Here is a 26986-nt window from a genome sequence, read left to right as displayed (position 1 = left end):
GTGCACCTGGCAACCTTGGTTAGCGCGCACTGCGCCCGGCCCGCTACAGGAGTCGCTGGTGCGCGATGAGACAAGGATATCCCTACCAGCCAAACCCTCCCTAACCTGGAAGACGCTATGCCAATTGTGCGTCGCCCCACGGACTTCCCGGTCGGGGGCCGGTTACGACAGAGCCTGGGCGCAAACCCAGAGTCTTTGGTGGCACAGCTGGCGCTGCAGTACAGTGCCCTTAACCACTGCGCCACCCGGGAGGCCCACGACAATAGAGTTAATACGATTTTTTTTATCCGAAAAATGAATGTAGGCCTATTTCGACGGTTATGGATAAAGAACGTTATAACAAAATAACCGTCAAAACCGTTGAAACAGTTTTACACGGTTATTAAATTATCGTCACAGCCCTAACTGCCATGAACCTCTGCTTGGTGGAAACCATTGATAGAGGCATAATTGAGTTTGCAAACAATCAATTTGTGGACGTTGACAGCAGACAGAGTATTGACCATCAGAGAGGTTCAATCCCTCTGGAGTGTGTGTGTGGAACCAGTGGGCCCCGCCTTCAACATGCTTTAATGTGGTTCACGTTTAATTGGCCCCCTCTGCCCCTGTGACCACGTCCACTAAGAATCACACACACACACACACACACACAAACATGTGTCATGTCCACGTTTCCTTTGGTGTCTGCAGTAGAGAATGAGAGGAGTCTAATAATTGAAACATGTTTAATAATTCAGACTAAAACTCTCCAGCACAAATCACCCTAATGAAATATTCATTACTACACAGACTCCCAGTCTGAACACACCATAACGGCTAGAGTTTGTGTGTGTTCGTGCGAGCGTCAGACATGGGTCCAAATCATAGACTTAGTTAGACGACAAATCTTTGTAACTGTCCCATTATGGCATCTGTGGGCATGAGCAGCACAATTGAGGCCATCTCCATTATAAAGTAGTTAATTGTCTTCTTCTACTACTACTACTGAATTGGTAAACAAACTGAAAGGGTGCATACTGCCACCTGGAGTCTGTTGTTTGAACAGGTATAAAGCCAAGGTTGGCGATTTAAACCACCTGCGGTAATGTAATGTTTGCTCACAAGTATAATTCTTTGGCTGATCCCTGCTGATGAGCTGGATGGAATTGTGTGATCCTTCATTAACCCATAGGAAGTTCCACCCAGAAGACTACTTTAAAAAGTCCTCAATGGCAATGTCCATGCAAAAATGTGTCAATTCCAAGGAGTGATCTCCATCTATCTCTAGGATCCAAATACTTGATCTGTGCCTGATTGAGCTTGCCTGTTGCAATGGAACTAATATAAAAGCTCAAATAATGCAGACCCCACCCACCTGGCCCTCTCGGCAGGCTAGAGCAAATGCTTAAAGTATTTGAAAGACTTCAAATAATAATTTAACCCAGGTCAGGTGTACGCGTGTGCATGCCCGTGTACCTGTAGTTGGACCCTCGTGTGCGTAGTTTGCTGTAGCTGAGGCCAGCCAGGAATGCGATGACTTGGATGGTTTTACCCAGACCCATCTCATCCCCCAGGATTCCCCCTGCCTGCTGGCAGTGTAGCTCCCACAGCCACCTCACACCTGTCTGCTGGTACCTGGAACACACGCACACACAGAAAGAGAGAAAAGACACACATACGTGCGCACACAGCTGTTAATATACACACACACACAAACATCCCCATCTGTCAAAAATCTACCACCGCCCAAACACAAAGAGCATAGTGTGTTGTGGTGGTAAATTAATCGTTAGGTCATTGTCAGTAACGATTCCAGATAAAGAGAACGGAAGTATAGAAACTGATCAGCTGTGAGCCACTTTGCTCACTTTCTACTTGAGTACTTTTTTACTCAACTCAGACTCAAGTTACTCAAGTGAATACAGTCCAAAACAATCTGCCTGCTTTGAGTTCAATACGCTTCACTTATACTTACAATGATGTTCTGTGGTGATGATAAAAACCAATCTAAAACTGAATGTGTATTTTTTTAATAAACTGGTCCACACACACACACAACTTATTATAAACATACTTTATGTATATGATCATTTGCACTATCAGAGTTCATATTCAACAGGTATCAACATAAACATTAGTCATAAACATTACAAAATACAGTGACAATTGGGAAAAGCTGTTACTTTGTTTGTTACTTACTTGAAGAGTTTATTCCAGAGGAATCCAGGCACTTTGAATCCTTCATCAAACTCAGCATCACTCTGGTCACTCTCCTCCTCTCCTCTCTCTCTCTTCTCCTCCCTCTCTCTCAGCCGCAGCCGCCTCCACCGCCTGTAAAAAGAGAAAACAGTCATCACTACTGTCATCCTCTCCCTTTCCTCTTCCTCCTCCTACAGGGGAGCAGGTGCTACTGTCACATAAGTCACTATAGCCCCGCCACCCCCTTCTACACACTCTTGTATTGACTCAGCAAAATCTCCCTCAGCAATCGCCCCAAGGGCCAACAGTCCCATCTGGATCTCTCCCCCTATAACACTTAGGCCCACAACACAAAGTGTCTCAGAGTAGGACTGCCGATCGAGGATCAGGTCCCACCTCTAATTTCATTACACTGATCGTAGATCAGCACACCTACTATGAGACGCTTTATGAATATGGGCCCAGACCCTTATGTGCATCTGAGCAGCAGAGATGTCCCATGCTGAAACAAGACCACTAAACATTTGCGGCCCGAACCTTGCTCTTTAAAACCCAAAGGGATGTATGAGTAATTGGTGTAATCACTATCAGTTAGCATAGGGAATTCTTAAGCCGTTTTAAGGAGGGCAATCTAAGGCAGTTGAATTTATATATATATATATATATATATACACATGGTCTTTTCTGACATTCTTGAACAGATAGAGAGAAAAGGTGATAGTGAGGAAAGATAGAGGCTGTGTCAAAGTGCAGTAGGCCGGATTCAAACCTATGCCGGCATAGACATGTGCCGGAGGCTACGGGATTACCACTAGACCAGCCAGGACACGTGTATTTTTAATAGACTAGCTGCATAGAGCGAGAGGGCAGTTAGTGGCAGAGTCGTCACACAGCAAATGAAGATTGATACAGACAATTAGTGGAGTGGGTTCCCTAGGAAAGGTGTGAGAGGGAGAGGACCGGAATCCATCTTCATTTGGTCCTGGTCCTGTCACTAAGGCTGGGAGACTGCTGCTCTTTGCTGGCCTGCTGAGACCAGCCACACTAATTAAGTCAAGGCATCGGCTCAGTTTATTACGCTTTTCTCTCTACACACTTCCCTTCCTCTCTCCCCTTTCCTTCTTTCTCTCCCCTGTCCCTCTCTTGTCCTTTCTCACTCCCTTCCCGTCCCTCTCGCTCTTCTTAACCGCTCTCTCAGCCTCCTGAGTCATTCCACCTCAAAAAGCACAAGAAAGAGGATTTCGAAACCCACCAATTTAGATTGTACTGAAATCATTTCTGTAGTTAGAAACGGATAAGATAAGCATTCCTGAAACATTATTTTGTTGAAATATAATTTGATCTGAGAAATTAAGCTATTTGATTGCACCCAAATTGTCAATTTAAATTGATAGGATTCATATAGTCAATGAATGTGATTTGGACCATAATTCTTCCTAACAATGAGTAAGACATGGGAAATCTAATAAAAAAAATTGTCAAGAGCCACCTACGAACCACCCACAGCCACGCCAATCCCACTCCATCAACCAGTATAACATCAGCTTTGACACGCTGCTGCTTGGAGTATTGCTTCTTCATCTTTTATAACGTATTCTCTGTGAATTTGGTGCTGTTCCCCTGTTTAGAGAAATTAGCCAATGAAGCCGCTTGCATCAGTGTGTTCCACAAGTACTCGGTTTAAACAAAATTGTGGAAGGAGCTGTGTTTTTAGCAGCCTCTGGTACATACTAATGCTTTGATTCCATCTGAAATACACCGCAAAGTTATTGAATACTTTATCGAGTTGATCTCCCAGATTGGAAACATTTGTGGTATTGTGTAAGACATGATTTTACAAATTAAATTACTGAGAATGTATGAATTAAATCTATTGTATAAACTGCCTTAATTTTGCTGGACCCCAGGAAGCTGCCTTGGCAGCAGCTAATGGGGATCCATAATAAATACAAATAGTTAGTCATTTTGAATATCGTCTAGGTCTATATGACCAGGACTATTTCTAATTAAGAGAATATTACACCTTTAACCGGTCTTCTCTTGAGATGAAAGTCTTATTTATTTAAGATATGAAATGCCAATGTTTGTTCAAATTATGGATTTTATTAAAACAGAATAATGAAGTAAAATAGCCCACATTATCTTGAAAAAGAAATTCAAGGTAACATTTTTAAATAAAAGGGCTATACATACACATCTTTAAAAAAGTCTAATGCAGCTGTTTTTTTTTATCTCAATATGAAATCATTTCATGGGTAACAATTAAGTACCTTACTGTGATTGTTCTCAATTAAAATGGTTGAAAAAAAATGAGCTTCTTAGTGGGCTCCCAAGTGGCGCAGCGTTCTAACGCACTGTATCTCAGTGCGAGAGGCGTCACTACAGATCCTGGTTCGATATCAGGCTGTATCACAACCGGCTGTGATGGGGAGTCCCATAGGGCAGCACACAATTGGCCCAGCGTCATCCGAGCAAGGGTTTGGCCGGGATAGGCCGTCATTGTAAATAAGAATTTGTTCTTCGCTGACTTGCATGGTTAAATAAAGATTAAATAAAAAATTTAAAAATCTTAGCAAAGAGCAATTTCTCAAGCAAGAATTTCACTAGGACTGTCGGGGAGTAGTCTGAGTGGGGAGGGGAAACTGAAATCTAGCTGTTATTGGCAGAGAGGTTTAGAATGATTTCTTATTGGTCTATTAACTCATTTACTGGGCAGGCCAAAACTCCATCCCACCAAAACATGCTGAAAATTCAGGCAGTCTTTTCAAACAGCGCTTACACTAAAAGGGCTATCATAATTTTCTCAATACTATTCCACCTTCATAGTGACAAAATGTATATCAAACACAGGCAAATCACGTTTGACTGCATCTTTAAGGTAAAATTATGTAAAATTATCATTAAGTAGGGCCCTATAAAATTAGTTATATTTTTTGCCTAATTCCAATTTCGATTTTTGGGTGTAGAAACCTTTTAATTGAAGTGTGCACCTAACAAGAAACCTTTTTTAGATGTGTTTTTGCAGTGCACATGTGATGGTAGAGTTTTCAAACCAAATACCCACTGGATTAATGAAAATAATCATTAAATTGTGCCAGATAAGCAAAGGCTACTTTGTAGTTCACATTTAATCGAGATTTTTTTTTTACCAGAATAATGTTTTCATTAGCATCAACACTAAAAGCTACACAAAGTTGTTGAGACACACACACATGGGGGGGCACTCTCGTTGCCTCTTCAGAAAGTTGCAGGAAATACGGATCACTGATGCATTATGTTCATGTCTTATGATAAACTTGGGATAATTCATTTAATACATTTAGTTGATTCTCTACTAAGGTTAGGGCTGGGTGATATGGCCAAAATATTATGTCACCGTATTTTTTAAATATATTGTTTTTTATGTTTATTTTTTATTTTTATAATAAAAGTTCTAAATGTGCTTTATGAGTTATTGCGTGACTCTAGGGTGGCAACACATACATTCTAAGTGATATCAATGGGTCTTTCTCCATTCTGATTGTTTTATAGCGTTCAATTCAACTTCAACCCACAAAAGTCATAATTTTCATCAATTCCTGCATTTGAGATAATTTCCACACTGCCACATAGAGCTGCACGATATGGGCAAGTAATCTGGGCCTTATTTTTAACCAAATGTTGCAATTTGTCTTGCAATTTAGAGCAAAACACTTGGGTTAACTGTTGGAATCAAGGGAATAGAATGTCTATTCTAATTATATAGTTTGAATATAATAGTGGGCACTTTTAATGCAGTGTTGTTTGAAATTACAATGAATGAAAATGCCAGGGAGGAATTATTGTGACAGGTTAGGATAGCTGTTTCTTAGGGGACCCTATAATCTTTGGCTACATTTAATGTTCTCTCTTAGCAACTTCATGGAGCTAAAATATTCTTTCTTTGCGTTTACCTCTTTAATTTAGAAGACATTGTTGCACAAACATGCTGATTTAGGTCTACACAATCATTGGTATTATCAGGCAGTATAGCTAAGTACGCTTGCTCTTACTCAGTACATGTATTAGCTAACTAGAGATTAGCATTAGCGGCTAACGAGATTTAGGAACAACTTGCTAAGAAAAGACAAATTAGCTGTTTGCAGATGTAAGAAACAAGCTAACAGTGTAATTATAGAATGCTATTAGATTTATATTAAGAAGCAAAGTGACAACTGCATCGTTGTCATCAACAGTGTTGCATATGCTGCACTGATCACGCAGACTGAATGCAAGTGTCTCGTGTAGTGATGGGTCTTTTGAGAACGAGTCGGCTCTAAGAGCCGGCTTGCATATCAGAAGAGCCGAATCTACTTATAAAAAATATAAAAATAAAGATATGAATAATCAAAAGATTTAAATGAATAGAATTAACTAATTCAAAAAATGAAAGAAAAAAATCAAATTGGCCTAAATGCTCAAGCGCACACACATTCGTTCTGACTGTCTTGTTCTGACTGTCTGCTCAGACTAACAGCCTCACCTGTTGTTCCTGTCAATCAGACACGCAGTGTCAACCAATGAACCAAAGATGCGTGAGGGAGGGCCGAGCCAACTCACTCACAGTCACACACTTAGCAGCTGAGGAGAGGAAGGACAGCTGTGAAAACAGCTGGAAAATGAGTTGGAAGCAAAGTAGCATTTGGGTGCATTTCATTAATGTAGACAATGTTAGAGCACAGTGTAGAATTTGTCAAAACAAGATCTCATATAAAGCCGGTTCTACGCACAACCTACACCGGCAGATGCGAACTGTGCACCTAACTGTGAAGCTAGCTGTAGTGGAGCGTCGAGAAACTAGCGGGCCTGCCAGTGATAGTGGTGGAGCCAGCACCTCCACACGTGGAGATGTATCCACTCAGTCAAGTAGGCCTACTCCGCGACCCACAGCAACGCAGTCTTCTATGGACCAGTTTATACCAAAGTCTGTCTGAGGCAAAACAAGGCCAAATTGATATTGCACTGGCTAAAATGATTGACACCGATTAGCAGCCATTTTTGATCGTGGAGGACAGAGGTTTTAGAAATTATAGCAATAGTCCAATGTACACAATTCCAAGCAGGAAACCCTTTCAAAATCACTTATTCCACAACTGTACGAGAGCACACAGGCTTCAGTGCGGGAAAGAGTCCAAATATCTACTGCAGTTTGCCTTACCACTGACTGCTGGACATCAAGGGTAACCACCTCTTACATGTCGGTTACATGTCACTTCATTGAAGGTTTTTCGATGTCTAGCTGTCTTCTGGACTGCTTTGAGTTCAGCGACAGACACACCTCAGAGAACTTGGCAGAGGAACTATTGAGAGTGGCCAGAGAATGGCAAGTAGATGGAAAAGTGGTCTGTTGTGTTAGCGACAATGCAGCTAACATAACCAATCAGCCTGATTGTAAGAGATTCTCTGAAGGTGATGAAGCCTACTGTGGACAAAGTGAAAACAGCTGTGGAATGCTTCCACAGGAGCACAGTAGGTGCTGAAAAATGCCAGAGGGGGATGCCTGAGCTGAGGCCTAAACAAGACTGCACTACAAGGTGGAATTCAACATGGTATATGTTGAAGAGGTTTATGCCATCATCTATACCCTGGCCATTGCCAATGACCCTTTTGATGCTCTGACCCAAAAGGATTGGGAGGTGGTGGAGGAGGTGTGCAGAGTCCTGGAACCCTTTGAGCAGGTCACTGTGGAGATCAGTGGAGAGAGGTACAGTAAGCAGTTATTACTACATAATTATTTAACCCTGTATTATAAATGTATATGAGCAGTAGGTGATAATGTAGTATCAGTGGACAAAACATGAACCTGAACTACTGTTCTCTCGTCAGCTATGTGACAGCCTAAAAAATTATACTCCTGTGTAAGGGTCGGCAGCGAATCACAACCAGGGCAACAGGAAGAAGAGGGATCAGATGGAGCAGAAGCACCAGCAGTAGTGCCACAAACGTCTGCTGTTTGGATGCTGTTTGACGAGAGAGCAACTGGGGATGCAGCACGAAGGAATCCCTTAGCAGATGCCATAATGGAGGTACAATACTATTTGGAGGAGCCACTCCTCCAAAGATCTGCAGATCCTCTGAGCTGGTGGAAGAACAAGGACTCTGTCTACCCAAGGCTTACTAAAACCATGACAGGGTGACTCTGCATAGTGGCCACATCCGTTCCCTCAGAGGGTCTTCTCGAAAACAGGACAAATAATTACTGAGAGAAGAAACTGAATCAGCCCCCTCGAAAGTGAGGCAGCTTGCATTTCTGAATGCAAATCTCTCAAAAGCAAAATATGGTCAGCATTGCTGTGTGCTGCTGGTTATAACATGGCAATAAAGAAGAGAGAGAAAAGAGGGACCAGTTTAATGTTTAAAGTGGGATGCTGCAGTTTTGCACCTTATTTATTTTTCTTTGATATGGTGCAATATTCTATTATTATGCTGTTCAGATTCTATTCGTTTTGAATGGTTAGATTTTTATGCACTTTGTTTATATACACAGTAAAAAAATTATACTTTAAATGCAAATGTTTAATAGCATTATTTTTAACAACGAACCAATGCATGTTTAAATAAATTGTGGTTAAGGTAGAGTTTGATTTCATTTAATAATATAATTAGAATTGTTTTAAAATCATCGCAAACTGTTTGACTTGAAAAAATACAAAACATTTTTTTTTTAAAGAGCCGTTTGGGAGCCTAAAGAGCCGGCACTTTTTGGTGAGCTGAGCCGAACGAGCCAGCTCACTGAACAGAGCCGGAATGCCCATCACTAGTCTCGTGGTTGAGGAACATCAAATGCGCTCCTTGAGTGACAGGGTGCGTGGCTAGGTCTGAGTGGAAAGCGGCATAGAGATGACCCAAGTAGCGAAGTAAACTGTAAAAAAATGGACGTTACACACTGCCTATCACATTTAACAAACCAAACATTCAAATACCGGTATAGGAGGTAAAGTAAAAAAACACAAACCTGTCCGTGCATCAATACCGGTATACCGCCCAGCCCTAACTAAGGTAAAAAAAAATTTAAAAGACGTTTTTGTTTTATTCTTTTTTAATGCCTGGATTCCGTGAGGGCCCTAATTATCATGGACCAGAATGAGTCTCTCCACTACTTATTGCTGCAGTGATGATTCACTGTCGTCATCGAATATTTTCATAATTTATCTGCAGATAATTGCAAAAAAGGTAGGCCTAATTGTAGCCTATGCAAATTAGGGATCCAAATGAGCGGCTCTCTCACCGGCTCTCTCTAAATAGCCTAGTTAATATTAAGTGCAAAAAGTAGCCGGTTGAAAACGAGTAAGTAACCGGTTGATTAGCTGCAGCCGGCACGAATGGAAAACAATGCTTCCATTATTTACCAGAAATTAGTGTGAAAGTACAGAATTTCTCCCACTAGATGCTGCTGTTCCTGATACTTTTACCCATTTTGCTGGTCTCCTGTGTTTATTAAATGGATATAACATTTTCTTAGCAACTTTAAGTAAAAAAATATATATATATTTTGCTGATGGTGAAAATACATTGTGCCGTCATCCTCACAATTCAACCCAGTCCTCTATGAAAGCAATTCAGTTTGTCCTTCTCTTAGGCTAAATTTGTGTCCAGGAAAACGGCCCCTCTGTGTGTGGTTTATTCCCTTAAAAAAAAGATATGGATTAGTTAGACCAACAGCAGTTCTAATGGTTTCAATGTTATGTTATCTAATGGTCTTCAAAGAGTTAAAGTCCCAAACACTGTATACACTGTATAGTTTTCTGCAAGGGTAATTGTATTTGGCTGGGTGTAAAGGTAAATGTCACTAAATCACACTACATATAGAGATGTTTTCTAATAATTGTATTGAAAAACATAAAACTGCCATGCAATGGTTTATAATTGTATTCTTTTATTAGGACCCTCACAACATTTTAGAAACACTAGCCCATTTCTCCATCAAAGTTTTGGGCTTGTAGAAAAAGCCTTCATACGAACTGCCATTTGGACTATTTAAGGAGAGTTGGGTTGAAGCATTAGGTTGCTCAGAAAAGGACAAACTGAATTGCTTTCATAGAGGACTGGCTTGACCCCACAATTTATTTTCATCATGAGAAAAAGCTATTGGTTTTCTACCCAAAGTTGCAAAGAAAATGTTGCGATCCATTTAATAAACACAAGAGACCAGAAAAATTTATAAAAGTGTGTGCTGGCAGCAGCAGGAAAAGCGGCATCTAGTGGGAAAAACCTGGTACTTAAACACAACATTATGGTAAATAATGCAAGTGACTTCAATGGCTAATTTCTCTAAATGGGGGGGAATAACAACCAGATTCACAGGAAATACATCACAAGGGATGAAGAAGCAATACTGCAAACCACATCTTTAAACCACACTGAACAAAAATAAACACGTAAAGTGTTGGTCCCATGTTTCATGAGCTGAAATAACAGATCCCAACAATGTTCAATACGCACAGAAAGCTTATTTCTCAAAAATGTTGAGAACAAATTTGTTTACATTCTTGTTGATGAGCATTTCTCCTTTGCCAAGATAATCCATCCACCTGACAGTGGTGGCATATCAAGAAGCTGATTAAACAGCATGGTCATTACACAGGTGCACCTTGTGCTAGTGACAATAAAAGGCCACCCTAAAATGCGCAGTTATGTCACACAACACCACAGATGACTAAATTGAGGGCACGTGCAATTGGCATGCTGACTACAGGAATGTCCACCAGAGCTGTTGCCAGAGAATGTAATATTCATTTCTCTCCCAACGTTGCTTTAGAGAATTTGGCAGTACGTCCAACTGGCCACACAACCACAGACCAAGTGTATGGAATTGTGTCGGCGAGCGGTTTGCGGATGTCAATGTTGTGAAGAGAGTGCCCCATGGTGGCGGTGGGGTTATGGTATGGGCAGGTATAAGCTACGAACAACAAACACAATTGCTTTTTATCGGTGGCAATTTGAATGCACAGAGATACAAGGATCTGTACACAATTCCTGAAGGTGAAAATGTCCCAGTTCTTCCATGGCCTGCATACTCACCAGACATGTCACTCATTGAGCATGTTTGGGATGTTCTGGATCGACGTGTACAACAGTGTGTTCCAGTTCCTGTCAATATCCACAAACGTCGCACAGTCATTGAAGAGAAGTGGGTCACCATTCCACAGGCCACAATCAACAGCCACAATCAACAGCCCGCGCTGGATGAGGCAAATGGTGGTCCAGTCAGTATCTGGTGTGTTTTCTGATCCTCATCCTTACTTTTTATTTATTTAAAAAAGGTATCTGTGACCAACAGATGCATATTTATATTCTCAGTCATCTGAAATCCATAGATTAGGGCCTAAATGCATTTATTTCAATTGACTAATTTCCTTATATGAACTGTAACTCAGTAAAATCTTTGAAATTGTTGCATGTTGCGGTTATATCTTTGTTCAGTATACTTGTTAAACATAGAAAACGGATACTGTATACTGGTTATTGGGGTGGGATTGGTGTGGGTCCGTGGATAGCTTTTGACCATTTTATTGGATTCTTAATGTCTTACCAGGTTTCGATACTGAGACCAGTTTGACTTGGCAATGCGACAAACATTGATCATCTGGTTAGTTTTTGGTTCACAATTTACTTTTTTAATCATCATGATTTATTTAAACAGTAATGTGCAATTTACCAAAAATAAACCAACAACAGCACAGGACTGCCTATGGCAGTGTGTGTCAGGACTCAATGTTGAACACAGTTTGTGCCTAGAAAGTTCGTTATATCGAGTACTTATCACATGCTCGCTGCACTCATATAGCCTATAGATATTCTGTCTGCAAATCAGGAATTTAAAAAGTTCAGTCTCGTTAGAATATTTGCAATGCGCAATTCAGTCATCATGGAATAGCCTATCTTGAAAATCCGACATTGCCTCTAGGCTCTTTGGTCCTTGAAGTAATTTAAGTTATGGTATCCAATTTAGAAGTTCTACTGCTCCAATATAATTATTCTGCAATTTCATTTCTATCAGATTTTATGAGAGATATTGGCACTTCCGTTTGTTTCCCGCCGTCTCAAATGAAGGGTGTTTGCCCTAGTCTGTTGCGGTAAAAACCATATGCGGTTATTATAAGCAAGACAACATCGAATGTTGCCTTCAACTTGGTTTTCCATACAATGCGTTCCATTACAAAGGGAATCGGGTTTTTAATAGCTTTTCATTTTAACACATGATACAGTATTCCCTCAACATCTCAAATGGCGAGACTGACTAGCTACCACATGGACAGACTTCATTAGCGTGTGTGTCGGGAGCATGCAGTCGATTTAGTCAGACAATGCCAGCATTATTTCAAAATATTTTAGAACGTAAAAATAGTACGAATGTCAATGCGGCGGGTAGGCCTATTAAAATTATTATGCATGTTTTTTTTTTTTTAAATATACATTTTGGGCCTATTATAGGCCATTACAACAATTCAATAGGAGATTACAACTGAAAGATACAATTATCGTGATATTGTTAGAGGGGTAAAGATAAGAGTTTTGTTCGGGGACCAGGCAAGTATTAACCCTGCCGAAAGGAACATGGTAGAATAGATAGAGTATCGCTCCCAGACGCACACACATCAGCAGAACTAGAAAAGTATCCTATGCCCTACTGGCAGAATCATGATCATTTGAATCAATCGAGTGGCCATTTGTTTTGAAAACTCCATCACAAGCGCGCTACAGAAACACCGCTAGCCAAACACAACTGTCTGGATGGTGCACACCTTAACCGAAGGGTAACTACATCATTTAAAAATGTTTTTTTTCTTAGATTTTCCCCAGACCTAAAAAATGGTCCCCTGGTGTGGTTTAAGCATTATTGTGGATTTAAAACATTCAATTGTGTTTTGAGAGCAAAAACCCGCATTTTCCTCCCAATTCTGCCCTCTAGAGGATTTCGCATAAATTAACACATGGCACTTAGAAATCTGAAATAAATACATTTTGCACTTTATTTTAACACTATTTTTGATGCCGTTACAGTAAATCTATCCAAATCAACGTAAGAACTCAAGGGCATGCTAATTTAAAAAGACGGCTAGTCATTATTAGCCCAGTTCTGTATGGAATGCAGGCACATTATGGGACACAGGCCAAGTCATTATCAAATCATGTGCTGGTGCCACCAACTGAAAGAGTTAGTGACACCAGTTGGAAAAAGTTAGCGCAGAACCCTGCTTACTCATTGTTATGAAGAATTATGGTCCAAATCGAATGTTCAGTATCATTTATTGAAGATTATATGAATCTTCTAAGTTTAAATGGACAATTTGGGTGCAATACATTTACTTCATAGAGATCAAATTACATTTCAACAAAATAATATTTTCAGGAATGCTAATCTTAATTGTTTATAACTACAGAAACTATTTCAGAACAATCTGAGAGGTTGGGTGTCATGGCTTGCTGAAATGACAGGGAATGACCCCCCCCTACCATCAGTACCCAGAGCAGTGGATGTTGAATTATCATTCCAACTGTGTAGCTTGTAGTGCAGAGAAAGGACACATGCCAACACCATTTAGTTAGTGTCTATAAATATGTAATCTTGTTAGCAAGCGTCTTAATATTAAATGTGTGCAGTAGGGTTGGGGGATATTTGGGGAGACCTCTTCTACAACATGCTACTCCAAATATCTTGATATCCGATATAATCGTTTCACACCTTTCATGACTAGATAACTACAGACTGCAATTTGTGCTTATTCACGATATTAAAATCAAATTCTAATTAAGTATGGCAACACAATAAAGGCTTAGCTCGTTCATTTAGACTTACTTTTCAACATATTCATACAGCCTAACTGATAAAACCGCACCGCTTTGATTTGAAAAGCTCAAAGAGTATAGTCGTCTCTCCAAAAACATCCTCGCAACCCCAATCCCAATTGGGGGGGGCAGTTAAGAGGTAAGGACTAACCTACTAGTGATTAGGCTACACCTTTAACATCAGTTTTCCACTACCACCTATGTTACTTAGATGGGACAAACTGCCCTGCCCTGCTCATCTATGTTTGAATGCGTTTTCATAGGAATGTTCTAAAGTTGGTGTTGGCAGCCTGGATGCTGATGAGGTAAATTTACAGGTAGAAGGTGTGTGTTTATCATATAATCTGTTTGTGAAGGCATGTTTTTTTTTTTTACCGTATCCTCTGTTTGTAGAACTCCACATCTCCGTCGTCTTTCTTCATCTTCTCTTTTCCCTTTTTCCCTGAACCCTTGTCTTCCTCTGAGCTGTCGGCGTAATACTCCTCGTCACGCTCTCTCCTTTTCCCCTTCTTCCCCCCCCCCTTTTCTTCACTCTTCTTCCTGTAGGGCTTTAACTCATAGTAGTCAACCTCATCCTCCTCTCCCCAGCCCTCATCTCGGTCCTCCCGCTCTTCTCTCTCGGGGTCCATCAGTTCATCACTGGGGAGGTACTCAGACCCCTCGCTGTCCATCTCATCTCCCCCAGCTTGAAGCTTCGTCCTGGGCTTGGGGATCGGCGTGACCCTCTTAGCCGGGGCCTTAGAGTGGGCCTTCAGAGCGGTCCTCTGCAGCTTACGCATTCGCTTCTGGAGCTTCTTATCCACAGAGTAGGAGGGGAGAGCCTAGTAATGGTATGAATGATGATAAGCATAGTCATAATAATAATCATGAAATGCATTAAGATATAATACTTTTCACCATAAGTAGCCATAGAGTCACAGATTCAGGAATTAATGGTACCTAAATCTCCACACACACACACACACACACAATCACGCACCGCTTCGTTGGTCTTTTTCCCTTCCTTGCCCACAGCAGTCTTGTTCTTCTGCTTTAGGGGTGCAGGTCTCTTCCTGTCCACCGCCATCTTAGCTTGGTCCGCGAGGTACTGAACAATAACAATAAAACAATCAATCAACCTATCAACCGATCAACCAATCAATGAAAAAAATGATCCACCTACAGCGTCGAAGCCAGAGTTTTCAGACAGCATGAACTTGCGTGGTTCCTTCTTCTCCTCCTTCTGAGGGACCCTCGTTCCAAACGGTGTCATGTGACCCGTCCGGATTAGCTCCTCCCACTCCGTCTCCTGTGCCGGCATCAGCATACTGCCCAGAGTAGATGGGCCGGGCTCTGTTAGAACAAAATAGGTTCAATATTTTAATGTTTACATACTGTTTTACCCACATTATATGTATATACTGTATTGTAGTCATGGCTCGTCCTATTATAACTACTGCTGTACACACATTTTCTATTCATATACTGTCCATAAACACCATTATATATACACTGAACAAAAATATAAAGGGTTCCATGTTTCATGAGCTGAAATAAAAAAAATCCCAGAAATGTTCCATACGCACAAAAGGCTTATTTCTCTCAAATGTTGTGCACAAATTTGTTTATATCCCTGTTAGTGAGCATTTCTCCATTGCCAAGATAATCCTTCCACCTAAAAGGTGTGGCATATCAACAAGCTGATTAAACAGCATGATCATTACACAGGGAGGGAAAATAACAATTTAATCAATTTTAGAATAAAGCTGTAATGAAACAAATGTGAAAAAAGTCAAGGGGTTAGAATACTTTCTGAATGCACTATGTATTTTGGTCTTTCTCCCATTCTTCTCTGCAGATCCTCTTAAGCTCTGTCAGGTTGGATGGGGAGCGTCACTGCACAGGGATTTTCAGGTCTCTCCAGAGATGTTCGATCGGGTTCAAGTCCGGACTCTGGCTGGACCACTCAAGGATTATCAGCCATCCTGCTTTGTCTTGGTTGTGTGTTTAGAGTCATTGTCATGTTGGAAGGTGAACCGTTGCCCCAGTCTGAGGTCCTGAACTCTCTGGAGCAGGTTTTCATCAAGGATCTCCTTGTACTTTGCTCTGCTAAACTGTCCCTCGATCCTGACTAGTCTCCCAGTCCCATGTTTCTCATGGCTGAGAGTCCTTTAGGTGTCTTTTGGCAAACTCCAAGCGGGCTGTAATATGCCTTTTACTGAGAACTGGCTTTCGTCTGGCCACTCAACCATAAAGGCCTGAATGATGGAGTGCTGCAGAGATGGTTGTCCTTCTGGAAGGTTCTCCCATCTCTACAGAGGAACTCTGGAGCTCTGTCAGTGACCAACGGGTTCTTGGTCACCTCCCTGACCAAGGCCCTTCTCCCCCAATTGCTCAGTTTGGCAGGGCGGCCAGCACTAGGAAGAGTCTTGGTGGTTCTAAACTTCTTCCATTTAAGAATGATGGTGGCCACTGTGTTCATGGGGACCTTCAAATGCTGCTGACATTTTTTGGTACCCTTCCCCAGATCTGTGCCTCGACATAATCCTGTCTCGGAGCTCGAAGGAATTGTCCGTTGACTTTATGGCTTCATTTTATACATTTTAGAACAAGGCTATAACATAAAAATGTGAGAAAAGTGAAGCGGTCTGAAAACTTTCCAAATGCACCATATAGAGAGTAGCAGTCAAACGTTTGGACACACCTACTCATTCAAGGGTTTTTCTTTATTTGTATTTTTTTTCTAAATTGTGGAAAACAATGAAATAACACATGGAATCATGTAGTAACCAAAAAGTGGTAAACAAATCAAAATGTATTTTACATGAGATTCTTTAAAGTAGCCACCCTTTGCCTTGATGACAGCTTTGCACATTCTTGGCATTATGGCAAGAACAGCTCAAATAAGCAAAGAGAAACGACAGTCCATCATTACTTTAAGACATGAAGGTCAGTAAATCCAGAAAATTTCAATAACTCGCAAAAACCATCATCAAGCGCTAAGATAAAACTGGCTCTCATGAGGACTGCCACAGGAAAGGAAGACCCAGAGTTACCTCTGCTGCAGAGGATAAGTTCAATAGTTACCAGCCTCAGAAATTGCAGCCCCAAAAAATGCTTCACAGAATTCAAGTAACAAACATCTCAACAGCAACTGTTCAGAGGAGATTGCGTGAATCAGGCCATAAATTTATTTATTTCATTTAACTAGGCAAGACAGCTTAGAACAAATTCGTATTTACAATGGCGGCCTACCCCGGCGAAAGCCTTAACGATGCCGGACCAATTGTGCACCGCCCTATGGGACTCCCAATCACGGCCGGATGTGACGCAGCCTGGATTCAAACCAGGTCCTGCAGTGACGCGTCTTGCACTGAAGCAGTGTCTTAGAACACTGCGCCACTCGACTCATTGTCAAATTGCTGCAAAGAAACCACTACTAAAGGACACCAATAAGAATGACACTTGCTTGGGCCAAGAAACACAAGCAATGGCCATTAGACCGGTGGAAATTTGTCCTTTCATCTGTAGTCCAAATTTGCGATTTTTGGTTCCAACCGCCATGTCTTTGTGAGACGCAGAGTTGGTGAAAGGATGACCTCCACATGTGGTTCCAACGGTGAAGCATGGAGGAGGTGGTGTGATGGTGTGGGGGTGCTTTGCTGGTGACACCGTCTGATTTATTTAGAATTCAAGGTACACTTAACCAGCATGGATACCACAGCATTCTGCAGTGATACGCCATTCCATCTGGTTTGCGCTTAGTGGGACTATCATTTGTTTTTCATCAAGACAATGACCCAACACACCTCCAGGCTTTGTAAGGGCTTTTTGACCAAGAAGGAGAGTGATGGAGTGCTGCATCAGATGACCTGGCCTCCACAATCACCCGCCCTCAACCCAATTGAGATGGTTTGGGATAAGTTGGACCGCAGAGTGACGGAAAAGCAACCAACAAGTGCTCAGCATATGTGGGAACTCCTTCAAGACTGTTGGAAAATAATTCCAGCTGAAGCTTGTTGAGAGAATGGTTGAGAGAATGCCAAGAGTGTTCAAATACAAGAGTGTGTCATCAAGGCAAAGGGTTGCTAATTTGAAGAATCTCAAATATAAAATATGTTTTGATTTATTGAACACTTTTTGGTTACATGATTCCATATGTGTTATTTCATAGTTTTGATGTCTAAACCCATGAATGAGTAGGTGTCCAAACTTGTGGTAATAATATATATATACACATACAGTTGAAGTTGGAAGTTTACATACACTTAGGATGGAGTCATTAAAACTCGTTTTTCAACCACTCCACACATTTCTTGTTAACAAATTATGGTTTTGGCAAGTCTGTTAGTGAGTCAGAAGTTTACATACACTAAATTGACTGTGCCTTTAAACAGCTTGGAAAAATCCAGAAAATTGTGTCATAGCTTTAGACGCTTCTGATAGACCTTGAAATACATCCTACCTTCTAACTCAGTGCCTCGTTGCTCGACATCATGGGAAAATCAAAAGAAAGCAGCCAAGACCTCAGAAAAAAAAATGTAGCTACACAAGTCTGGTTCATCATGGGGAGCAATTTCCAAATGCCTGAAGGTACCACCTTCATCTGTACAAACAATAGGACGCAAGTATAAACACCATGGGACCACGCAGCAGTCATACCGCTCAGGAAGGAGACTGTCTCCTAGTGGTGAATGTACTTTGGTGCGAAAAGTGCAAATCAATCCCAGAACAGCAAAGGACCTTGTGAAGATGCTGGAGGAAACAAGTACAAAAGTATCTATATCCACAGTAAAACGAGTTCTATATCGACATAACCTGAAAGGCCGCTCAGCAAGGAAGAAGCCACTGCTCCAAAACCGCCATAAAAAAGCCAGACTACGGTTTGCAACTGCACATGGGGACAAAGATTGTACTTTTTGGAGGAATGTCCTCTGGTCTGATGAAACAAAACTAGAACTGTTTGACCATAATGACCATTATTATGTTTGGAGGAAAAAGGGGGAGGCATGCAAGCCGAAGGACACCATCTCAACCGTGAAGCACGGGGGTGGCAGCATCATGTTGTGGGGGTGCTCTGCTGCAGAAGGGACTGGTGCAATTCACAAAATAGATGGCATCATGTGGGAGGAAAATTATGTGGATATATTGAAGCAACATCTCAAGATATCAGTCAGGAAGTTAAAGCTTGGCTGCAAATGGGTCTTCCAAATGGACAATTACCTCAAGCATACTTCCAAAGTTGTGGCAAAATGGCTTAAGGACAACAAAGTCAAGGTACTGGAGTGGGCATCACAAAGCCCTAACCTCAATCCTATAGAAAATGTGTGGGCAGAGCTAAAAAAGCAAGTGAGAGAAAGGAGGCCTTACAAACCTGACTCAGTTACACCAGCTCTGTCAGGAGGAATGGGCCAAAATTCACCCAACTTATTGTGGGAAGCTTGTGGAAGTCTACCCGAAACGTTTGACCCAAGATAAACAATTTAAAGGCAATGCTACCAAATACTAATTGAGTGCATGTAAACTCCTGACCCACTGGGAATGTGATGAAAGAAATAAATGCTGAAATTATTCATTCTCTCTACTATTATTCTAACATTTCACCTTCTTAAAATAATTTAGAGACCATAGAGTACCGCAAATGTGCAAAGAATGGGACAGGGCAATCAAGATCCCTCTAGTGAGAAGTAACTCACCTTCGTCCACATCGTCCTCCAGCAGCAGCTCAGCCTCTATCTTCAGTGTGTCTTCTCCCCCCAGGATGGCCTGTAGTCTCCTCTGCTTTGCTCTGATCTTCTTCAATTGCTTCTCCTGCAGAGAGACATCTTCATCTTGAATATCATCATCATCATAACCAGCCCCATCATCACTTATAAAGGACAGGAGGAGCATCAAATCAGAAGACAGAATGTGCTGTCCACAAGAGGATCTGCAACAAGCGAACACTAGTAAACTTAACAAGAGCTAATCCATTGAAGAACAGTGGATCACGGCTTGCATAGCACAGCCGCATTCCTTACAGCAGTTTTCCTCACCTTGTTCTCTTTCTGCCGTCTGACAGACTCAATCTTCCTGTTAATGTCTTTACTGGAAGTAGCATAGGGAGTCAGCTGCTCGATGATCTTATTAATATGCTTCAGAGCTGCCATACATGACCTGGAACACACACACACACGTACATTAGTACAGAACTGACACGTGCAGCCTGACCGATACCTGCTCCAACTACAATTATACCCCAGCACCTCTTCTGTACTCTACTGCTCTACCAACCCAGTTCTAACCCTTAGACTTAGCTAGATTAACCGTCACCAAGCCTAGCCAAAGGCCATACCTGACATCGTCTAGTACAGACTGGTACTCCTTCTCTGCCTCGGCCTTGGCTGCAGCCTGGCTGGCTTCGTGTATGGCCTGGTCCACCTGCTGCAAGACCCCCTGCTCCAACACATCCTGGTCGTACACGGCGACACCCAGACCCTGTAGCTCTGCAGCCCCGGAGCTGGCACTCACAGCCTGGATAAGCTGACGGTCAATGTGTAGCAGGGCTCCAGACTTCTTAATGGCTAAGAACAGAGTACAGACACACACAGTCACTGTCACTATGAACAACAGAGGAGTAATGATATAATGGCACCGTAGGTCTCCACACGTTCTCCTAACCAATTGTTATTTATAACTTTTTTGTACATGTTTCTGCCAGTCTCTAATAACCGAAAATAGCTTCTAGATGTCAGGACAACGATTACTCACCTCGTGCTAGTGAGTCGGACGTGAAGGATTTACTTCAGACTCCCGACAAGGCCCAAATCCCCGTAATTCGCATGAGAAAGAGACAGATATCGGGGACGTAGGTCGGGGTGCCTTATAAGGATCCGACAGACGAGTGTGTAATCTGTCTCTACCATCAGTCCTATTAGCCAACTTACTTGGATGACAACATAGACGAGCTACGATCACGAATATCCTACTAACGGGCCATTAAAAACGGTAATATCTTATGTTTCACAGACAAAGGGAAGCACAGCGGCGAGCTGCCCAGTGACACGAGCCTACCAGACGAGCTAAATTACTTCTATGCTCGCTTCGAGAAAAGCAACACTGAAGCATGCATTAGAGCATCAGTTGTTCCGGAAGACCGTTTGATCATGCTCTCCGTAGCCGACGTGAGTAAGACCTTTAAACAGGTCAACGTTCACAAGGCCAGACGGATTACCAGGACGTGTACTCCGAGCATGTGCTGACCAACTGGCAAGTGTCTTCACTGACCTTTTCAAACTGACCCTGACGGAGACTGTAATACCAACATGTTTCAAGCAGACCACCATAGTCCAAGAAGACTAACGTAACTTCAATTTGCATACCACCCCAACAGATCCACAGATGATGCAATCTCCATTGCACTGCACACTGCACTTTTCCACCTGGAAAAAAGGAACACCTATGCGAGAATGCTATTCATTGACTGCAGCTCAACATTCAACACCCTCAAAACTCATTAAGCTAACGACCCTGGGACTAAACACCTCCCTCTGCGACTGGATCCTGGACTTCCTGATGGGCAGCCCCAGGTGGTAAGGGTAGGTTACAACACATCTGCCACACTGATCCTCAGCACAGTGGCCCCTCAGGGGTGCATGCTCAGTCCCCTCATGTACTCCCTGTTCAGTCATGACTGCATGGCCAGGTACGACTCCAACACCATCATTAACTTTGCCGATGACACCACAGAGGTAGGCCTGATCAGACAACGATGAGACAACATATAGGAAGGAGGTCAGAGACATGGTCGTGTGGTGCCAGGATAACAACCTCTCCCTCAATGTGATCAAGACAAAAGAGATGATTGTGGACTACAGGAAAAGGAAGACCAAGCACGCCCCCATTCTAGTCGACGGGGCTATAGTGGAACAGGTTGAGAGCTTCAAGTTCATTGGTGTCCACATCACCAACAAACTCATGGTCCAAACACACCAAGACAATCGGTAGGAGGGCACGATAATGCCTATTCCCCCTCAGGAGACTGAAAAGATTTGGCATGGGTCCACAGATCCTCAAAAAGTTATATAGCTGCACCATCAAGAGCATCCTGACTGGTTGCATCACTGCTTGGTATGGCAACTGCTCTGCCTCCGACCACAAGGCACTAGAGGGTAGTGCGTACGGCCCAGTACATCACTGGGGAAAAGCTTCCTGCCATCCAGGACCTCTATACCGGACAGGTGTCAGAGGAAGGCCCTAAAATTGTCAAAGACTCCAGCCACCCTAGTCATAGACTGTTCTCTCTGCTACCACACGGCAAGCGGTACTGGAGCGCCAAGTCTAGGTCCAAAAGGCTTCTTAACAAAAAGGCTACCCAGACTATTTGTACCCCCTTTTACACTGCTACTACTCTGTTATTATCTATGCAGTCACTTTAACTCTACCTACATGTACATATTACCTCAATTAGCCTGTGCCTCCGCACATTGTCTCTGTATCGGTACCCCCTGTATATAGCCTTGCTACTGGTATTTTACTGCTGTTCTTTATTTGTTATTTTTCACTTATCTTTTTTTTTTTTTTTTTTTTACTTAACACTTATTTTTCTTAAAACGGCATTGTTGGTTAAGGGATGGTAAGTAAGCGCTTCACTGGAACATTTGAGTTTGTGAACCCAGACTATCCATCTTCTTACCACTGCTACCCTCCCCAGATCCAGTGCTATCTGGGCAGGCCATTGCAGGCTGCTCAGTGTCCCCCTGGCTGGTCCCAGTGATGGAGATTGAGCATCCAGCGGTTCCTCTGTTGGCCCCATCCTCCTCCATTCCTCCCGGGGTGAGAGCAGCACTAGCCGGGTTGGAGAGGATAAGAGGAACCTGGTTCTCAGTATCTTCTACAGGCATCCTGTTGCATCTTGAGACAGACAGATAAAACCATCTGATTCAACTGCAGTGCAAATACAGATACACACGGGGAAAGAGATGTCAACAGATTGTAAAATTACACATAGCTTTGATCTGTAGCTATGGCTATCCAGTTCAGAGACTATTTCAGCTCTAAACTACACACTTACCAGCAGCTAGATAACTAAATAGAATATGTCATGACTTGATTTGAGAATGATCAATTTAGCGCTCTCTAGCTGCTGTAGTTATTCTACTAGATTAGGTCCAATAGCTAACGTTAGCTAGATTACAAACTCATAATTTGAACGTTAGCAGAGTTGGCTAACTAACGTTAGTTAGCTATGTAACGTTTGCTAGCTAGTATCAATAACGTTAGCAGTTCACTCTTGTTTTATTTAGAAACTACAAGTTGCAACATTACTAACTAGTTACATTCCCGAGCTAGTAGCTAGCTATTTAGCTAGATAGTTGTGTAAAGGAACGTTGTCGAGAGCAAATGCATTGTTGACAGAAAAGAGTCTAGTCTCGATCAATGAAACGAGGCTGATATAACGTCTCAAAGTTCGCCCATTTCACCACTTACATTACAATTACATCGAAATACAAAAAGTAATGTTAATGTCTTTAGCCTAGCTTTGATACTTACAAATCGCCAAGTTACATAACATACCTGGCTACTCCTATTGTGATGCTTTCCACTAGATAGCACAGCCACAATGTGAAAATGGGCTATATCGTATACTTTTTTTATACAAACGTATGAAAACAAAAATGTGCTTTTTAGTCTTAATTTAGGGTTAGGCATAAGGTTAACCGTGTAGATAGGTTTAAAATTAAATTTTAAGAAGATTTTTTTTTCTTCTTCGATGAAGTTTAACGGCGGTTGGCATCCAATAAATGTGGCATTACCACCACCTACACTTTTTTCTATGGTATATTGACGATTACACATCCCACCACCTACTATACGGCGTGGAAACAGCGTTTCTTCTTCTTCGATGGGTGTTTAACGACGGTTGGCATCCAATTGTAATTGTACACTACCGCCACCCGCTGGACGCTGTATTGTATAAGAAACAAAAAAAAACATTTATGGAAAAGGGTAAAGGACATCATACAAAATAAAGCACATCAACTAAGAAAACCCATCACACTTCTTCAATAACATTCCACTCCAAAATACATCCCTAAACAGGCTCAGGGGCCTGTGATGATGGTACATTCACCGACAGGATTTCTTGCACCACCTCAGCAGTGAAATCATGAAGACCCAAAAAACGTTCAGCAGCATTCAGTGACTCCAATTTTCTTAGACTTCTTCTCCACTTATGCTGTACAGTTTATGACCATTGCAATAAATAATACAAAGTCCACCTTTTTAACAGGTAGCATTTCACTGTCCCTCGGTTGATGAGAAACCTTCACTGGTCGTGGTGGCTCTACTACTATTGTTTCTTCCCTGCCACTCAGACCTTCCAATTTTCTCACCGCCTCCAAATTGGACACACGCTGGACACTCCTTACCCTTGCCAGCTCATTCTCCTTCACCCTAAATGGGCACTCCAAGAATTCAGGTGCATGCTCACCTCCACATTTGCAGCATTTCCCTTCAACTGGCATACGATATTCTTCCCTTCTGCACACACTTGACACATGACCAACTCTTTTACATTTATGACACTGAAGGGGCTTGTGCACAAAAGCTCTTACAGGGTAACTCATGAATCCTAACTTGATTTGAGAAAGGAGAGACTCTTCATCAAAGAACAGTAGGATGGATGAAGTGAACTTCTTTTCTCCATCCACCATACAGGTCAATCGACGTGCACCAACCACTCCATCGATGTCTTCAGTTACATCCTCTACCTTTGTTTGTTGCGCCACCCCAGAAATAACCCCCTTGATAGGCACCCTGCTACGAAAATCCATGCAGGCAACATTCCACTCCAGTGTCTTTTTCAGTCTTTAAAACACCCTTCTTCCGCTCCAAAACATTCACACAAAAAAATAAGACCCGTTCTTGTTAGTCTCACCAAATCCACACTTTCCTCCAACACGTTCCAGATTTTCCTGGAGACGTTAAACAGATTTTCCAAGTAGCATTGATCCAGAACCCTGACTCCGACCAAAAACGAGTCTAGTGGTTTCCTATTTTCCAACATAGCTTTCTTAACTTCTCTTGTTTTCATTTTTCATCGCCAATGTAACCCACTCATTCTCACTTTATTTACTATTAGCTTCACTTGACTCACTATCAGTTGCAAACAAAACCTCAGTTTCCGCCATCTTCCGTCCCATCCTCAGTTCCGCTTCACATCTGCAAAGGATTCCACAAAAAAACTTTTAACACATAGGGTATATTTTGTCTGGCAGCAAACTTTTGCTATAGTTAGATTGACCGCTCCGACTTTTGCCACCACAATTTCCTTCGCCCTTACAGGGCCCTCCAGGAACCCAGGATCACGAGGATCCCAGGGTCCCCACCAGAACTGCAACACCGCCGTTCTTCTACACGCCGTTCTTCAGTATACTCTGTTCGTCTGCACACACTTGATACACGGCCAAATCCTTTACAATTTTTACACAGCGGTAGTTTGGGGACGAATGCTCTTACGGCAAATCTTTCATAACCAAGGTTCACATACTTAGGTAATTGCACTTAATCAATAAACGACAGGACCGACAGACCTTCTTCTTTTTCTCCATTCAGCCTGCGGGTCAGACGCCGGGCACCAACCACACCAGGAATTCTCTTCAGGTATTCAACCTAAACATCCGTCGTCACTCCTGAGATGACTCCTTTGACGGGTGCTCTACTCCGAAGTTCAAAATACAATATTCTGTTGTCCGGATTTCTTTTGAGGCCAACTGCAATCTGCCTCTGCTCGTCAGAAATACAATGAATCAAAATAAGAACACTCCTGGTCACTCTGACAGATTCCAGTTTTTCCAAGCGAAAACTTTATTTTCAACACCTCAAACTGGTTTCCCACATCTGCATCCTTACTCAACAACCGCTTCCCAACAAGAAGTGATTCATTATCATTTAAGCACGCATCATCCACTCCAATTTCAGAAAATTATCCTCTTTGTTCCAGTTTTTGATATTACTGTTGTCCGTTCAGAACATTCGTCAAATTTACTTGACATGCTGCTTAACATCAAAACACCAAAAGAAAGATGCCCAGGCTCCCTGCTTATCTGCGTGAATGTGCCTTAGGCATGCTGCAAGGAGGCGTGAGGACTGCAGATGTGGCCAGGGCATTACATTGCAATGTCTGTACTGTGAGATGCCTAAGACAGCACAGGGAGACAGGACGGACAGATGATCGTCCTAGCAGTGGCAGACCACGTGTAGCAACACCTGCACAGGATCGGTACATCCGAACATCACACCTGCGGGACAGGTACAGGATGGCAACAACAACTGCCCGAGTTATACCAGGAATGCACAATCCCTCCATCAGTGCGCAGACTGTCTGCAATAGGCTGAGAGAGGCTGGACTGAGGGCTTGAAGTCCTGTTGTAGGCAGGTCCTCACCAGACATCACCGGCAACAACGTCGCGTATGGGCACAAACCCAAGGTCGCTGGACCAGACAGGCTTGTCAAAATGTGCTCTTCACTGACGACAACAACGTCGCCTATGGGCACAAACCCACTGTCGCTGGACCAGACAGGCCTGGCAAAAAGTGCTCTTCACTGACGCATGACTAAGGCACATTCAGCGGTTTTGTTTCACCAGGGGTGATGATCGGATTCGTGTTTATCGTCAAAGGAATGAGAGTTACACCGAGGCCTGTACTCTGGATCGGGAACGATTTGGAGGTGGAGAGTCCATCATGGTCTGGGGCAGTGTGTCACAACATCATCGGACTGAGCTTTATGTCTTTGCAGGCAATCTCAACGCTGTGCGTATCAGGGAAGACATCATCCTCCCTCATGTGGTACCCTTCCTACAGGCTCATCCTGACATGACCTTCCAGCATGACAATGCCACCCTCCATACTGCTCGTTCTGAGTGTGATCTCCTGCAAGACAGGAATGTCAGTGTTCTGCCATGGCCAGCGAAGAGCCCGGATCTCAATCCCATTGAGCACATCTGGAACCTATTGGATTTGAGGGTGAGGGCTAGGG

General features: G+C 42.5%; 1 protein-coding gene across 4 annotated transcripts in view; it reads right to left on the bottom strand.

The window, feature by feature from the left end:
• The window catches only part of ercc6 (excision repair cross-complementation group 6), a 52395-nt gene extending 28574 nt beyond the window's left edge, over positions 1–23821 (bottom strand). Inside the window, exons 1-10 of one of the 4 annotated variants that reach the window (XM_042323440.1) lie at positions 23497–23821; positions 22640–22857; positions 20300–20528; positions 20001–20121; positions 19662–19776; positions 15149–15318; positions 14966–15073; positions 14362–14807; positions 2179–2310; positions 1456–1614 (exon numbers count right to left, since the gene is read on the bottom strand). In XM_042323440.1, coding sequence (XP_042179374.1) covers positions 1456–1614; positions 2179–2310; positions 14362–14807; positions 14966–15073; positions 15149–15318; positions 19662–19776; positions 20001–20121; positions 20300–20528; positions 22640–22847 — 1688 coding nt within the window. In that variant the 5' untranslated portion in view covers positions 22848–22857; positions 23497–23821. Of the gene's footprint in view, positions 1–1455; positions 1615–2178; positions 2311–14361; positions 14808–14965; positions 15074–15148; positions 15319–19661; positions 19777–20000; positions 20122–20299; positions 20529–20715; positions 21570–22639; positions 22891–23496 lie in introns of those variants that run through there. The other 3 variants (XM_042323439.1, XM_042323438.1, XM_042323441.1) reach the window with 3 other exon arrangements.
• Positions 23822–26986: the final 3165 nt, after the last annotated feature.

The sequence above is a fragment of the Oncorhynchus tshawytscha genome, linkage group LG06 (assembly GCF_018296145.1).
Source record: "Oncorhynchus tshawytscha isolate Ot180627B linkage group LG06, Otsh_v2.0, whole genome shotgun sequence".
Classification (NCBI taxonomy): Eukaryota; Metazoa; Chordata; class Actinopteri; order Salmoniformes; family Salmonidae; genus Oncorhynchus; species Oncorhynchus tshawytscha.
Note: the sequence above shows the minus strand (reverse complement) of the source record. Positions and strands in the feature narration are given on the sequence as shown.